Raw genomic sequence first — 16,319 nt, 5'->3', positions numbered from 1 at the left:
TTGACTATATTCCCCAAGCTGTACGTTACATCCCCATGACTTATTTGTTTTATACCTGGAAATTTGGATCCCTTATTGCCCTTCACCTTTCCCCCCACACATTTAATTTTCAATTACAGTTGATATTCAATATTATATTAATTTCAGGGGTACAGCATAGTGGTTAGACATTTATATAATTTAAGAAGCAATCCCTCTGACTACTCTAGTACCCACCTGGCACTATACATAGTTATTGCCATATCATTGACTACATTCCCTATGCTTTACTTTACATACCCATGACTATTTTGAAACTGCCAGTTTGTACTTCTTAATTCCTTCATCTTTTTCACCCTGCCCCCCATCCCTCTCCTATTATCACCCCAACAAATCTAGTACTCATCTAACACCATACCTACTTATTACAATGTTATTGACTATATTCCTTATGCTATAGCCTATATCCCCATAACTACTTTGTAACAACAAATTTGTGCTTCTTAATCCCTCTCCTTTTTTTTACACACACTCCCAAGCCCCCTTCCATCTAGAAACCATCAAAATGTTCTCTGTATCTATGAGTTTGTTTCTGATTTGTTTGTTTGTTTGTTTGTTTGTTTCCTTTGTTCTTTAGGTTCCACATATAAGCAAAATCACACTGCATCTGTTTTTCTCTGTCTGACATACTCCACTCAGCACAATACCCTCCAGGTCCATCCATGTTGCAGATGGCGAGAACCCATTCCCTTCCATGGCCAAGCAATGTTCCACTGTATATATGTACCACCTCCTCTTTATCCATTCTTCCGTTGACAGACACCCAAGCTGCCTCCACATCTTGGCCATTGTAAACAATGCTGTAATGAAGATATGGATGCACACGTTCCCCTGAAGTAGCATTTTGGGTTTCTTCAGATAAATACCCAGAAGTCGGATTACTGGATCCTTCTTTGTCTCTTGTTATAGCCTTTGTTTTAAAGCCTATTTTGTCTAGTCTAAGTATGGCTATCCCAGCTTTTTTTTTTTAATTTCCATTTTCATGAAATATCTTTTCCATTTCTTACTTTACACCTGTGTGTGTGTCTTTCAATCAAAACTGGTTCTCTTTTAGGCAACATATGTCATAGTTTTGTTTTTTTATCCATTCAGCCCACCTGTGTCTCTTGATTGGAGCATTTAATCCATTTACATTGAAAGTAATCATTGATAGATATGTAGCTATTGCCATTTTATTATTCATTATTTTGATCTTTATTTTTCTTCATCTTAAAGAAGTCCCTCTAACATTCCTTGTAATACTGATTTGGTGGTGATGAACTCCCTTAGGTTTTTCTCATCTGGGAACCTCTTTATCTGTCCTTTGATTTAAGTGATAGCCATGGTGGGTAGAGTAACCTTGGTTGTAGGTCCTTGCTTTTCATCATGTTGACTATTTTGTAATCAATTCCTTCGGGCCTGCAAAGTTTGTGTTGAGAAATCAGCTGACAAGCTTATGGAAGCTCCCTTGTAAGTAATAAGTTGTCTTTCTCTTACTGCTTTTAGGATTCTGTCTTTGTCTTTAACCTTTGCCATTCTAATTATTATGTGTCTTGGCGTGGGCCTGTTTGGGTTCATTTTGTTTGGGACTCTCTGCACTTCCTGGACTTGTATGTCTATTTCCTTTGTCAGGTAAGGAAAGTTTTCAGTCATTATTTCTTCAAATAGGTTCTCAATCTTTTGCTTTCTCTCTTTTCTTTCTGGTACTCCTATGATGCAAATGTTGTTACACTGGATGTTGTCCCAGAGGTCTCTTAAACTATTCTCATTTTTTTGGATTTTTTTTTCTTTTTGCTCTTCCAATGGGGTGTTTTATGCCATCTTGTCCTGCAAATCACTGAGTCCATCCTCTGCATCATCTAGTCTGCTGGTGATTCCTTTTAGGGTATTTTTCATTTCAGTTATTGTATTCTTCATTTCTGACTGGTTGTGTTTTATGGTTTCTATGTTCCTTTTTATGCTTGCTATCTCTTTGTTGAAATTCTCACTAAGTTCCTTGAGCATCCTTATAATCAGTGCTTTGAACTCTGTATCTGGTAGTTAGCTTGACTCTTTTTTATTTAGTCCTGTTTCTGGAGTTTTCTCCTGTTATTTCATTTGGGATATATGTTTTGTTTCCTCATTTTGACTGCCTCCCTGTGTTTGTTTCTATGTATGAGGTATATCTGCTATGTCTTCCAGTCTGGCCAGGTGGTCTTTTACAGTAGATGCCCTGGCACAGTCTGCCTGGTCAACTGCTCTGGGTGCTCCAGGAGTGTCCCTTGTGTGGGTTGTGTGTGCCCTCCTGTTATAATTGAGCCTTGATTGCATATCAGTTGGTGAGATTGACTCTCAGGCTCACTGGCTATGGGGTTTGGCCACATTCACAGCTTTTGGGCTGCTGTGTGGGAGGCTTACCTCACTGAGTGGGATTTGTCCCAGTAGGACCTGGTGCCTGTTGAGACCATCCTTAATGTGTGCCACTTGAGGGGCTAATTGGGTAGTGCTCTGCTGTGGTCTGAAGCCATCCTCCAGGTGTGTTGGTTCTGAGGCCTCTTGGGAGGGGCTCCATTACAGGCCCACGTCACCCACTGCCTGTGACCAGCCGGAGACTATCTTATATGAGCTACTAAGTGATCTGTATTTTGTTGCTCCCTGTGCTAAACCTGGAGGCACATTGGAGAGGCCATGCTGTGAACCAAAAATATCTGCCACCAATACCAGGCCTGGGGTAGCTCCTCAGAAAGCCACGACACCCCAAGTCCTGCTGCCACCTTCTGGCTCCCTTAAAGTTCAGCTGTCAATAAAGCCTCGTGCAGTATACAAGTTGGATGAGGCAGAGTCTCAGGGAGTCACTACAGTGGGAAGTGTTGTGGTCACCAGGTTAATGTATACTCTGGTTTGGTCCCAGTGCTGAGCCTGGAGCTACTAAACAAGAATCTCAGAGCACACCAAGGCCAGTGATTGCCCACATGGCATCTGTGTACTCTGATAGTTTTCCAAGAAAGAGTGCAATGTGCGTGGGGCTGGCTGCTCTCAGACAAAGTGCCTTTGGCATTGAGGGAGATGGGTGGGCTGGGGGTCCCAGTGAGTCAGCAGGGCGGAGCCCTGGAGCTCACCCCACCAATCAGGCTCAGATTTGATTGTAAGTGTAGGGAGAGGGCACAACACATTCAAGATGGTGGCTGCCTGCCAGCTGCACAGAAGGGCCTCTCACAGGAAAAATAGAACTGTCCTCCAGCCCTTACCTCAAAGCCACACACATTAATCTGCTTCCCATATGCCTCTGATGCCCCACATCCCTCCACCAGATCCTAAGGTGAGTGCCTGCAAGAGAATGAGTCTGTGTGTGGACCCTATAAGAGAACATCTGGGTTTCCTGCAGCCTTCTGTCCCACCTGGACAGTCAGAATCCCCACTGTTTTTAACAGTCAGGTGTTGTGGTGGCTCCTCTTCCCAGCACCAGTATTCTGGGCTAGGGAGCCTGGAGTGGGGCTGGGGTCCTTCGCTCCTCTGGTAGGGTGGGGTAACCTCTGTGATCGAGGTATCCCTCCCAATTTTTATCCACCACATGGAGGTTTGGGACTAGGCGGTTTTACATCTCTGACCTTCCTACCAGTCTTGATGCGGCTTCTTCTTTATATCCTTAGTTATAAAACTTCTGTTCAGCCAGACTTCAAATGGTACTTTAGGTTGATTGTTCTATAATTTAGTTGTAATTTTAATGTGTTGATGGAAGGAAACAGGCACAGTGTTTATCTACTCTGCCATCTTGGGCCTCATGTTGTTGCTGATTTTTTTATTCTTGAACCGGAATATGGTTTTAGTAGCAATCAATGAATTGAAAATTTTGCTCTTCAGTATCAGAAAGCAATTATTTTCTAGAAGAAAATTAGGGCTTGCAATGAAACATTTAATTTTAACAATCACAAATATTGTCCTATTAGGTGATCTAATCTATACTTGAATCCATGATTCCACCCCTTCATCTCATCTACATTTACTACAGTCTCTCCCCCCTAAAGAGATGGGCTGTTGGCTTCATCAAGTGTCTTATGATGTAGCCTGCCCCATTTCCCATCAAAGACCCCATCTGCTGATAATCCTCTCAGTTTTCTTTCAGTTAATTTTACCATCTTGTTGACTTAGTGATTATATTTTCCACCAAAGATGGAATCTCTCTATTTGCATTAATGTTTTTTCAATTCTTACATAAGCTGTCATTTAAATATCATTATTTATGACTTTTTGGATAAAATATTCAAAATGATTGTGAAATTAGTTACCCATATTTTAGGCTCTTATATATCATTCCTTAATTGATCTCCTCTCCTCTCACCATCACCCCTTCTTCTGGGTTCACTGCAATTACTGACTGAGAAATCTTTACATGAATAGGATAAAGAGGAGAAAATTGATATTACCCCAGAGCCTTTTATACCCTGACAAATAATAATCACAATTTAGAATGCTATCTTGTATTAGCTTGATTTTCAGGGCCGGTTACTCACACTAGCTGAAAACTAGGACAGAAACACACTAGTTCAACCATTTGAAGGTTGAATCCATTCTTTCCACTTCTCGTCACTTTTGAGAACTATTTGACCCAAGTTGGGCTTAATTTGGTTGTCAAAGTCTCCAGACTGACAGTCTGAGGGAAAAGGGGTTTCAAAAGCTCAAAGGGAAACAAAAGCTCAAAATAGTACCATCCTGTTTGTAGGCTATGATTTTGAAACCTTGACATCTGGTTCAAGGATGGACATACAGCCACAGGAAAGATAAGATTTTTCTGTTCTGTTCTCAAATCCAGCACTGCAGCCTCCTGACAGAGAGAGATATCCCCTCTCGCCACTCAAGGAGCCTGGGATAGGTATAAGCCTACTTCCTCTGGTGCTCCCCCGGAGGAAAAAGCCCAGGCTGAAACACTTTCTGCCTTGTTAGCCCACTGAACAAGCAGCATTATGTTTCTGTTCAGTTCTAGATCAATGTTCTTATGTTTAGAACTATTTTGCTCTCCTGTATGAATATGGGTGTGGATTGGACCTTCAGCAGCTGATTTGGAGGCAATTTTGGTTTCCCCTGGCAAATGACCCATCCCTGTTGAATTCTGGGTGGTCAGGGATCTAGGAGGTGTTTGGGAGAGATCCCCCAAATGAAGTAGGATTCCTAGTTTGGGGAACTGGCTAGTGTGAAGTCTCATAGGAGATTGAAGTGGTGATTCCAAAAATGCCATTGTTTTGTAATTTATAGGGGCATCTGTAGCATTATCAGCATAACATCCATAGGCATCTATCTGACCTTAGCCAGGCCAATTAGTCCCTCCGTGGATTTAAAAAATCAGAGCTGAGGAAAGGGGGCCAGCCCTCCTTAGGTGGCAGAAGCTGTAAGAAGAGAGATTTGAATGGTCATGTTTCTCACCACAAAGGAAAGCCTGGTTCACTGTGAAAACACATGAACTGACCCAGAGAGAGACCAGATACAAGGATGAAGCAAGGGAGCCCAGGTACTGTCCAGTCCAGGGTCCCCATTGTTCCTAAGGTCCAGAGGCACCTTTTCCTTTTCCACAGTTTGTTGTTCAACTATTTCTTTGGTTGTATAAAATATCCCTAGAAACTTCCCAATAAACTTCTTTTTCCTAGACTAAGCTAGTTCCAGTTGGGTTTTTGCTCATTTGCACTCAGGAATCTTAATACACATATATGCTTGGGAGTTTGAAACCAGACATCAATCAGGCTATTCTAATAGTATCTGTGATGAGAGGTGGTTTGCAATTAGCCCAACTATAATTTTTTCTTACCTGCCAGTTACAGGTAGGAATCACAGTTTTTCTGGTTCTGTGTTAAGGGTTGGAGTATAATTTTCAACAGGAAGTTTCCAGATTAGTTCCTTTATACTTAATTACTTGTTCATCATCACAGTCTCATGCTCTCCCTTTCACAGACTGAATACAAATGACCACTGGATGAAGGAGAATGGGCAGAGCCAAACCCCAGGTGTTCCTCTAAATGTATCTACCTCTTCTTCTTTTTTGTCCATTAGATTATAGTTTCAAAATGGCTTTGATTTTTAAATGTAAAACACTCTATCCTTGGACTCTTTCAAATATATGCCTCCTAATTTTATAAATTTAAATCCCAATAATGTCTGATGACGTTAAACCATTTCAGTTCTCATTCCCCATATTTCTGGAGTATTCCGTAAGCCAGAATATTTTCAGCTCTTGGCATATCCATTTCTATGCCTTGTAACCTTCCAACTTCTCCAGCGTGGGCACCTGATGCAGAGTCAGGTCTCACAAATCGATTGTTGAGTAAAAGAGCAATCTTGCAAGAGTTGAAGAAACATTGTGGTAGAATCAAATATATGATGATGGAAGGAGAACTGACTCTGGGTGGTGAACACCCAATGCAACATATAGGTGATATATTATAGAAATATTTGCTTGAAACCTATAGAATTACTAACTAATGTCACCCCAATAAATTTAATAAAATTGAAACAAACAAAAAAACATTGTGAGTTGATTAATCCTTCTCTTCCACTAGGTGGTGCTGGTTGACATGACCTTGGCCTTGAAGTGTTTCAAGGCTTCAAATCTGCCACCATTTGGTTGACTGTAGGACTTGATGAGAGGCAGTGGGTTTACTTGTCAAAGCCAGGAATTTCTGAGTCTCCACTGGGCCTTTCCCCATGACTACATGTATGGGCTTCTTAATTTCTTTATTCTTAAATAGGGCTAATGGCTCTTTACCTAGCTGTATCAGAGGATGTAGTGAGCTGTCCTGCTCTCTCGACACTTAGAGGAACACTTTTCTGGGGTTTGAGGTTGGGGGCACTGTTTTTATAAGGCCTAGATAGGAAAGGGGTTGTTTGGCAGAGAGAGAAAAGACAGCCTGGAGCAACTAGTACTGGACACCTCACCATTATCCTGGCCACTGGTTAGTAGCATTTGGTTTCCAGGCTATTGGTGACCCTGGAGCTCTCCTTCTTTTTTTTTTTTGCCCTTGAGATTGTATTTAGATACAACTTTTACTTTCAAATGTTAAAAATTACTCTCCTAGGATCATTTAGAATAAACTTTCAAAGAGACCTTTTAAAGAACTCATGTTTGGGCGGGACAATGTCTAATGCAGTAGTGTTCCATCGATCAGGTATCATCAAGGAAAGAGGTGCTGCTTATAAGCACATTTTCTAGATATTCAAACTTTATTCCTTTCCATGCCAAATCTTTTGAAAAATTTTCAGGATTTGAGTAGATAAAAATAGTTCTAAAATATATTGCGCATGCTATGCTTTCTTAACCATAATATGCTAAATTTAATTTAATAGCTCATAATTACCTTATTTGTTTGTTTATTCTTTAGTCTAAGAGCTGTTTTGATAATGTAGTATTTCTGTCCTGAAAAACTGCTAAATGCTTCTACCATTTTTCCTAAGCACACTCTACTCTTTTTTATTTTTCAACTTTGCTCTCAGTGGCACCTCTTATGCTGGATGCCAGGTTGGTAGGCTGCTAAGAGTGGGTTAATACGGGTGCTAATCTCTCCAGTGAAGTTCTGCATACTAATATCTTTGGATAGAGGACCCTGATCCCTTCCTACCTTCCATGGAGTCTTCTGGATTCCTGAGCATCTCAAGCCCCAGGGATGGTTACCCAGCTGACGGTCGAGCGGGAGACCTCTGGGCACAGTCATTCCTTGAACACTTCCTTCCTATTCATGCTCCATAATGGAAAACAGCTTTATTAAAGACACCAAGGAAATAACATTAACATAATAAAATAGGGCAAGGAAGGGGGAAATCTACAAAAGTGAGAGCCACAGTGATAGATTCTTAGCAAAAAAATGAGAGGCCAGGAAAGGGAAATAGCAGACAGGACTCTTTTATTCCTAAGAACAGAATCCCAATTCGAAGGGGCTTAAGACCAAACATTTACCAAACAGAAAAGGATCTGGAAAACTTCAGGAGAAGTGGATATAAGGGTTTAAAGAGCCTCCAGGACCCGGTTGCTCTCCATGTCTGCTCTACTCGTCTCTATCTTGGCTCCATGCACACACCTGCCTCCTCCTTTCATGGTCTCCAGCAGATCCAGGTTTATACCCTCCTGGCTTCCAGTCAAATGGAACGAGAGCTTCTCTTTACAAGAATTCCTACAAGCATCCCAGAATTGACTGTCATTGGCTGGGCTTAAGTCCCATGGTTCCTGAAAGTCAATTATTGTGACTGAAAGGTTACAATACACAGATTGGCCAGATTAGGGCCACATGCTATCTCTAGAGATAGAGGGATGGGTCAGATGACCATAACCACATGGACCTAGAATTTAGAGTTTGAGTGTAGTCATTCCCCAAAGCAAAAACCATTGTAGTGTTACCAGTGAATGCTGGAAGGATAAAATCAATAGATCTGTGCGAAAGAAAGTAATGGAGATAAGTGCATGAAGACTGGACACCAACATACCAACTCCTATTACAACTCAGAGAAATTCTACCACATACCATCCGTACCCTCCCATTGGGCGCCTACTTACCATATGACCTTTATCTTGAAGGTTCTCGTCTCATCTTCACCTGCTCCCAGGCAGAATCAGGATGGAAGAGGGAGAAGGCAAGGCTGCTGCTGACATCTCCAGTAGCCAAACATCTCTGAATTCTCCAAGATCTTTTATCCTGTTGGTCAATTCCTCAATTACTTCGGCTAATTTTTCTTTCTCTGGGCAGGTCTTAAACAGGCCCAACATCATGACTGTTTTTCCAAGGATATGAATATTGTAGAAAACAATCAATTATGGATCATTGGCTAGCCTCATATTCCTGTGATGGCTGACCATACTAACGTACAAGAGGACTACCTGTGAAGTAAATATAGATCACCCTTACTTATTTCCCCACCATTGAATTAGAAGTTTTAAAAAGTTCTAGAGAATTCCATGGATATCTTCCTCCCTATCTTCCTTCCCTCCCTCCCTCCCTTCCTTAAGAATAGACTGAGATCCTACTATGTACCAATCACTGAGTACACAACCATGAAGACAAGATTCCTAACCTGGATCCATGAGTGCTGGTTTTAGGAAGGGTGAGGATATTGCCTGAGATTGTATGCAAAATTCTCCATGTATGTGCATTTTTTCTGGGAGAGGATTTATAACTTTTCCCAGAGCCTCAAAGAGACCATGATCAAAAGGTTTTAAGAGTCAGTACTCCAGAAAGAAAGGGGGAAAAAGAAAAAGACAGAGAAATGAAATATCCCTGATGAAAGATTTCTATTGTTTGATGGGAAGCCAGGGAATGAGGGTGATTCCAGCTGAGCTGGACTTGCGTCATCTCAGTTTCCCTAAGACCATTTCCAGCTAGGATTGAGATTCTAGAAAGTATACTAATGGATACTTTTTTCTTCTTTCTTTTTTCCTGTAATGGTGAAGAAGCCTATTGCATTTTGATTACATTAAATCAGACACTGCCTGTCCCCCACCCCCATCCCTTCTCCAGGGGACATTGAGCAATATCCTAATCAGGCCACATGTGGATCTGGGCAGTGAAGTAAACCGAGGATTGGCTCTAGTGCCCCCCTCTTCTGTTCTTCCTCCTGAGCCCCATCCTCTACACATGTGTCTCTCCCCTCAGGACCTATCTTGTGCCCCATTCTTCTTGTTCATCTTCATCCTTACCAAACGATTAACAACTGAGGTGTTGGTTGATAAAGGAAGAAACTCATGAGTGCATTTTAAGAAAAGATTATCTGATAGATTTGAAAAGCTCTTTAGGATTCAAAGGACTGATGCGTTGATGGTTGAGTGATTGTCAGAGGGCCTGATATTTAAAAGCACTAGACTTACAAGTCACACTACAAAGGTGTCTATTGATCCCAAGCATAGTGTGTGCTCGCATGGGATCACAACAAATGGCCATGACTTCCTGAGAGTCACTGGGCCTCCCTGGCTATCAGCCTCTTTCTCTGTCAAGTAAGAGGATTGGACTAGATTTTCTCCAATGTGCCCTCTAGCTTCAAAAATACCAGAGGAGTGAATGAGAATTAAAAACCTATCGAGGGGAGAAGACTTGGTCTCAATGTACAAAGAAACTCCCAACAAGCAAAAGTGTCCAAACACAGAATGAGAGGCAGTGAACACCGTGTCATAGCGATGTTGATGCCAAAGTCGGGCAGCCCCTTCAGAAGATATTATAAAAAGGATTTGTTTGGTGTGTGCAAACTTATTTATTCATTCCACAAATACTGAGGAAGCCTCTCTGTCTGCTAAGCACTGATGAGTCAGCACTGAAACATGACACCGACAATTTATGCCCTAGTAAGTCTGCATTCTAGACTCAGGGCCAAGCAGGTAATATGTCACAGTGGCCAGTTATGAACCAATGGGGGTGGGGTGGGGGGGGCGACTGAAGCAAGCTAGAGCATAGATGCCCTCACTAAAGGCATTCAGATGTTAAAATGATACTCATTTTGTGGGCCAGATGAAATAAGCCTGCAAGCTGATTTTGACATTGATCACAAAGTGGCGATCCAGGGTCCAGATAACGATAAAGATTTATTGAGTGCTTAGCATGTGCCAACACTGATCTAGGTGCTTTACACATATCAAGTCACTTATTTCTGTAATTAAGGCACTCTATGAGAGCCAAAGGACAGAAGAGTTAAGTTAGAAGTCCAAGCCGTGTAGCCAGCAGAAAAGCCTGACTTCAGACCCATTTTTGAAACTCACCAGCTACAGAACTAAGGAGTGACAGCAGGCAGTTGACAGATTCCATGAAGTTTGTCCTTGTGTCACAAATACAATGAGCCGATGACTCCTAAAACCCACTGCTAGTGGGCACATGTTATTCCACTTGGAGTGAATTCCCTGCCCAGGATAGTGGTGGTGCCCTGTGCTCATATCTGTGTTCCTTAAGAGTCCTTTCAAGCCTCCTTTGCCATCCTTTGGAGGTTATTTTTTCATTTCAGACAAATTTTAGACCTATAACCAACACTCCTAAATTATTTCCATAATAATGACCTTCTTGTACCTCATGAGACTGCCAAATCCAGCCATCACACAGCTGATTATGAATTTGTGACTCAGTGGTCGACATTTTAAGACAACCTTTAGCCAGTTCCAATAAGGAGGCGGCAGCCAGCATCTTCTAGCAATTACTGTAATTTATGTATTAAAAAACCAAATAGCAATGCTCACATGTCTTTAAGAGATTCTTGGCTAACCACATGAGGATGGAGTTTCATCTGTAGGGGAACCAGCTTCTTGTCGTTCACCTCTGATCACAGGGAGTCTCAGAATGAAGTGCTAGCTAAGATTAAATTGTGGCTTTCTTTTCTGATCCCCCATCCCTTTTTATTTAACTATCCTCCACTCTAGCTGGAACGCGAGATTTAGCATGTACAGCGTGCCTTCCAACTGAACTGCCGGATCCTCTATGATTCAGCTGTCCAGGGAGGCGCAGCTGGCTTGGCATTGCTTTTAAAAGACCTCTCCCTCCCTCTCTCTCTCTCTCTCTCTCTCTCTCTCTCTCTCTCTCTCCCTCCTCCTCCTCCTCCTCCTCCTCCTCCCCTTCTCCCTCTTCCCTTCCCCTCCCTCTCCTTTTCCCTCTCTCTCCCATTAAACAGTGTGAACAGAGCCAGTTCCTTCCAGTTGGCCATGAGGAGCACAGAGGGAAACTCCTGGTCTACTGGCTACAGGCTTGGGCTGGGGAAGCAGCTTATAAGGTCAATGTCCCAAACTGAAGCAGACAGCAGTACAAATAAACAGCCATGGAAAGACATACACGAAGTCAGGAAAATCCCCTACATGACTAGACTATCAGTTTCAGCAGTGCTGTGGCTGGGGACGTCAGGTTCAAACCCATGACACCGAGGCCAAAGAGTTTGCCTTGGAAAACGTGGTGTTCTCAAGCCCATTTCTCCTTAGTCAGCGACAACATTTTGTTAAAGAAAGAAAAATCACTTGTGGGATGGGTGGGAGTCAGTCTCAGATAATTATAAAAATGATGCGTTTCCAGGATTTGAGTTAATTGAGGTAGAAAGACAAAATCTAAGTTAGTAAAGAGCCTGAATTTTAGAAGTTCTCAAAAGATAAGGGCCCGTGGGGAAGGGTCCTACTGGGTCGTGTTCTAGGAAAACAATGAGAGTTTGACCCTAGATGTTCATATAAATTCTGGTTCCAACTGCAGTTTGCTGTGATAAATGTTACCAGAGGCAGGTTTGTCACGAATCTTATGAAGCTAATGAGGCTTATATTTCAAGATTCCTCTCAGAGGGACACAGCTAAGGGACAGCAACAGTGTGTTCACATGGTGATAGGTTGTTGTAAACTTTGCAGAAGTAAACTCTTTTGGTATTCTTTTTCATAAAAAGAGGGACAACTTCCCCCCACCCAATAAACTTGTATTAGCTTCAGGCCCCTTAAAAACTGAATCCACCCCAGTTCAGAATGGTGTTTGGAGTTGGGGTTGGTGGTGAAGGGGACTGCCTTTGGACTTCACTTTTATTCCTGTTGATTCAGGAATAGAGGTACACTGTTGTGGGGGTCCAACTTTTCATTTTCAATTAAGGTTCCTTTTCTTCTACCAGGCCAGGCTTCTTTGTGCCTCTCAGATAAATTCAGTGTGTCCCAACAGACACCTGATACCTTCTGTATTCATGACCTTACCTTAGAAGTAAATGAGAGCGTGCACGGGCCTGTCATAAAGAAAGCATTCAACAAATTCTAGCAGTGGTGGACAGATTTCATGTACTCAGAAAGGAACCCCTGTTCACAGGTACCTCACGCCCTGGTGATGACAGTTGTCCATGATGGGCATGTGGCTTAATGTAGGCCTTTTAGAGTCCTTCCCTAGGTTATTTTAATTGGAACGGGGTGAGGAGAGAAAAGAGTTCTGAAAAGGATATGAGCCCATGGCTGGTGGCAGATGGGTCTCTTGCCTATGGAAAAGCTGGTCTGAGAATGAATGGGTAAAGTCAATAGCCCTCTCATCCCTGATTGTAGCCAGCCCCATTTCATCTTCATATGGGTTTATGCGCCAATACATTTCCCCTTTCTTCTTGAGTGGGTTGTTGTCTCTTGCAAGCCAACTCATCCTGGCTAATACATCTTTTGTCTGGAATCATATTGTCATTGAAAAAATTCATCCAGCTTTCTGTCTCTCTTGTATTAGATGAAGTCTTCCATTTGGGCATAATCTCTGCAGAATTATTCTTTAAAATGAAATGGCAGCTAGCTCCCATCTGGACTAAGTAAACTACCTGGGATCTGATGGTACTTATTCGGAAAGGTAAACAAACCACAAATTCACCATGCTCTGTTGCTCAAAAGGAGGAGGACCTCTCAGGCTGACTAGTGATGGCTGCAACTTCTGGAATATATCAAGTGCCACGTAGATGCTGGATTTAAGATTATCTGAGAGTTTGAAGGACATCATAAGTGTTAACACAGAGCTATATGTGCTGGGTGTAATGACTTTGCTCTCACTGAAATTATTCACAAGGGAACGATTCCTATTAGGTATATCTTAGGGTGGTGATTTCCTGTATTGATAGGGCTATGTGACTAGAAGGCATCAATTTTTATTGAGTATACCACAACTCACATCGATTTAGTCAGCACTCAAATTAGTGTTGTGGAGAATAAGACCTTTCAATTAAACAGTTAAGTATGACTTGTAATGGCTTACAAATAATGTTTGATTTTTTTAAATGATAGTATCTATTGAATCACTTGAAAATAGTCCTTTTCATAAGTAGGTTATATATATTCAACTTGAAACCCAATTTTCACAGAAAGTGGAAAAAGTGTATTTCAGCTCAGTTCTCTATCCCAGCTTTCACAAATTATATACTAGAAAGGTCCAAATTATAGAGTGAGTGATTAATAAATTACCTTGAATACTGTGTTGGGTTGGAATTCAGACATTCTAAATTCTTGTCTTAGCACTGTCCCTAAATTGCTTCTATTACCCTGAACCTCAGTTTCTTCATCTGTAAAATAATAACTACCATTTAACTATTACATTGAGCTATTACTATATACTAGACATTGTACTAGCACTTCATAGACATTATACCACCTTTTATTTCTCCCATTAATTCTTCTACTAGGTAATACTTTTTTTAATCTCTTTTTCTGTATACATTAGAAAACTCAGAGAGATGAAGAAACTTTCCCAAGGTCACATGCTACAGTAGGTGGCAGAGTAAAGATTCAAACTGGATGAGACCAGGTCCAGAGCCCATACAATTAACTACTCTTTGATACTGTTATTCTTGGATGATCCCAAAAATTCTTCCAGCTTTAAAGAACTGTTCTTCTATCCTTATGTAATAATCTATTTCAGGATTAACAGAGCTTCGTTATTATCTTACTATATTTGGACCAGATTATGGCAGTTAATTTCCAGTTAATCCCATTGTAATAAAAATGTGATCTTAGACCAATTTTTTCAATTATAACTGGATTAGAACTAATTTTTAGCAAAATTGAGATAGACTAGTCAAGAAAACACTGAAGGCCGTTTGATTCTATAACTTATTCTCCAGTTCGTTCTGAGCATATTACATTTTTTAGACATAAACCCTGTTTAGAAGGTGAATTCTGTCCTGAAAGGGAAATTAGCCATGCTTGGCTCTTTTTCAGTTAGCAAAATCCTAAACCAAACACTCATTTTCTTTCCCTGGTCTCCGATCCCTTTACTCCACCTCAGCCACCACAAACACTGTCTGACCGTGTGCTCTGACTAGTTGTTATTGGTGGTGATTTTCATTCTACTCCACCTCCTCCAAAAGGGATGTTGGGATTCCAAATTAAAATCTATCAACAAGCTTGTGTTTAGCTCCTAGGAGCTGAGAAATGTAACACAGAGCCCATTGCCTTGTAATTGCTCCCAACAGTGGGGGCACAGAGGATGCAGATAGAAATCTAGAACAGTGTAAAATGAAGGGTAAATGATAAGTTAGGAACTCCTAACTGCTACCATAAAAATGAGGGGGGCATGATGATGAAGGGCTGGGTTGGGGAAGAGAGAAAGAAATTGAGTCCGGTTGTAAACAAGACTTCGATCTTTTGGAGAACTGCAATGAGGCATAAAGAAGGAAATGAACCTGATATGCTATAGCATTGTGAAGAGACTTTCTGTGCTGAGCAGACTTCTGATCAAAGCCTCTCATTAACAACTGGAAAACTCCATCCAAAAAGGTTGTCGAGGCCAGAAACCACATTCCTTTTGCTTATTACCATGTCCGTGAGCTTATAACAATGCTTGACACAGAATAGGTATTCAACAACTATTTATTAAATGAATAAATTATTCCTCTGCTTTCAATACCAAAATGTTGTATTTCGTGTAGACCTGAAACTCTCAAAGTGTGGTCCCTGGACCAGCATCCTTGACATCACCTGGAAACTTGCTTGAAATTCAAGTTCTCAGGCTCCATTGCAGACCTATTAAGCCAGAAACTCTGGGGTTGGAGCCCAGCAGTCTGTGTTTTAACAAACCTTTTAGATGGCTCTGGTGCATGTTAAAATTTGAGAACCACTGATGTAAACCAAAGGCTAATTATGGCAATTTTCCTACTGCCTCTAAAATTTGGTATACTCCATCTTCTTTTCCTAGCTTGTTCTAAAATGGAAGGGTGGGGCTATTAAAAACAAAACAAGCAAACAAAAAGCAACAACAACAAAAACACACTGGCAGGTAACATCTGAAACAGGGCTGATAGTGCACTCTGTATTTTAAAGAACCCAATTGTCAATATGCAAATAAATAAAGCTTAGGTTTGTCCATTTATTTAGACTATTACTTTAACTACTCTGTAGAAGTGTCTCTGACTGGAAGAGGAAGTAGGACCAAAGGCCCTGGAAAGGCAATGCTACTCAAAAATCAAATGATGAGGTACCAGTTAAAAATGGCTGCCTGACCCAAACATTTTCTCTGTCTTCCAAAAGCCCAGTGAAATGATGATGCAAGAGTAACCCGTAAAAGCAAGGAGAATGAGAGGAACACTAAGACAATAACAAGGATTTCACTTAATGTCTGAAAACCTGAAGAGGACAGAAAACTATGAGACCTTCTTGGACAATCTTGAGGGTATGTGTGTTCCTGTTAGTAAATCCTAAAAGCAGACTCCTTAGCATTTATTAAGGCTCCCTCTATTCCTCAAGCAAATCAGTGTCCTTCACAGTATTTCATAGAATAAGAAAACCATAAGAGACATTAGAAAATGCAATTCTAAACTTTGCATTAACCGGGTGAGGAAAGTGAGGCAGAAGGAAGTTGAGATTGCCCCCAGTCACACAATGGCTACTGGCAGATCTAAGACAATAA

The 16,319-nt window shown here is 41.3% G+C and overlaps 1 protein-coding gene across 1 annotated transcript in view; it reads left to right on the top strand.

Moving 5' to 3' along the window:
* Positions 1-15,968, top strand: part of ZNF365 (zinc finger protein 365) — a 216,769-nt gene extending 200,801 nt beyond the window's left edge. Inside the window, exon 3 of the mRNA XM_019638432.1 lies at positions 15,941-15,968. Within this exon, the coding sequence (XP_019493977.1) occupies positions 15,941-15,953 (13 nt within the window). The 3' untranslated portion in view covers positions 15,954-15,968. The remainder of the gene's footprint in view (positions 1-15,940) is intronic.
* The last annotated feature ends 351 nt before the right edge of the window (positions 15,969-16,319 follow it).

The sequence above is a fragment of the Hipposideros armiger genome, unplaced genomic scaffold (assembly GCF_001890085.2).
Source record: "Hipposideros armiger isolate ML-2016 unplaced genomic scaffold, ASM189008v1 scaffold_39, whole genome shotgun sequence".
NCBI classification, from domain to species: domain Eukaryota; kingdom Metazoa; phylum Chordata; class Mammalia; order Chiroptera; family Hipposideridae; genus Hipposideros; species Hipposideros armiger.
Note: the sequence above shows the minus strand (reverse complement) of the source record. Positions and strands in the feature narration are given on the sequence as shown.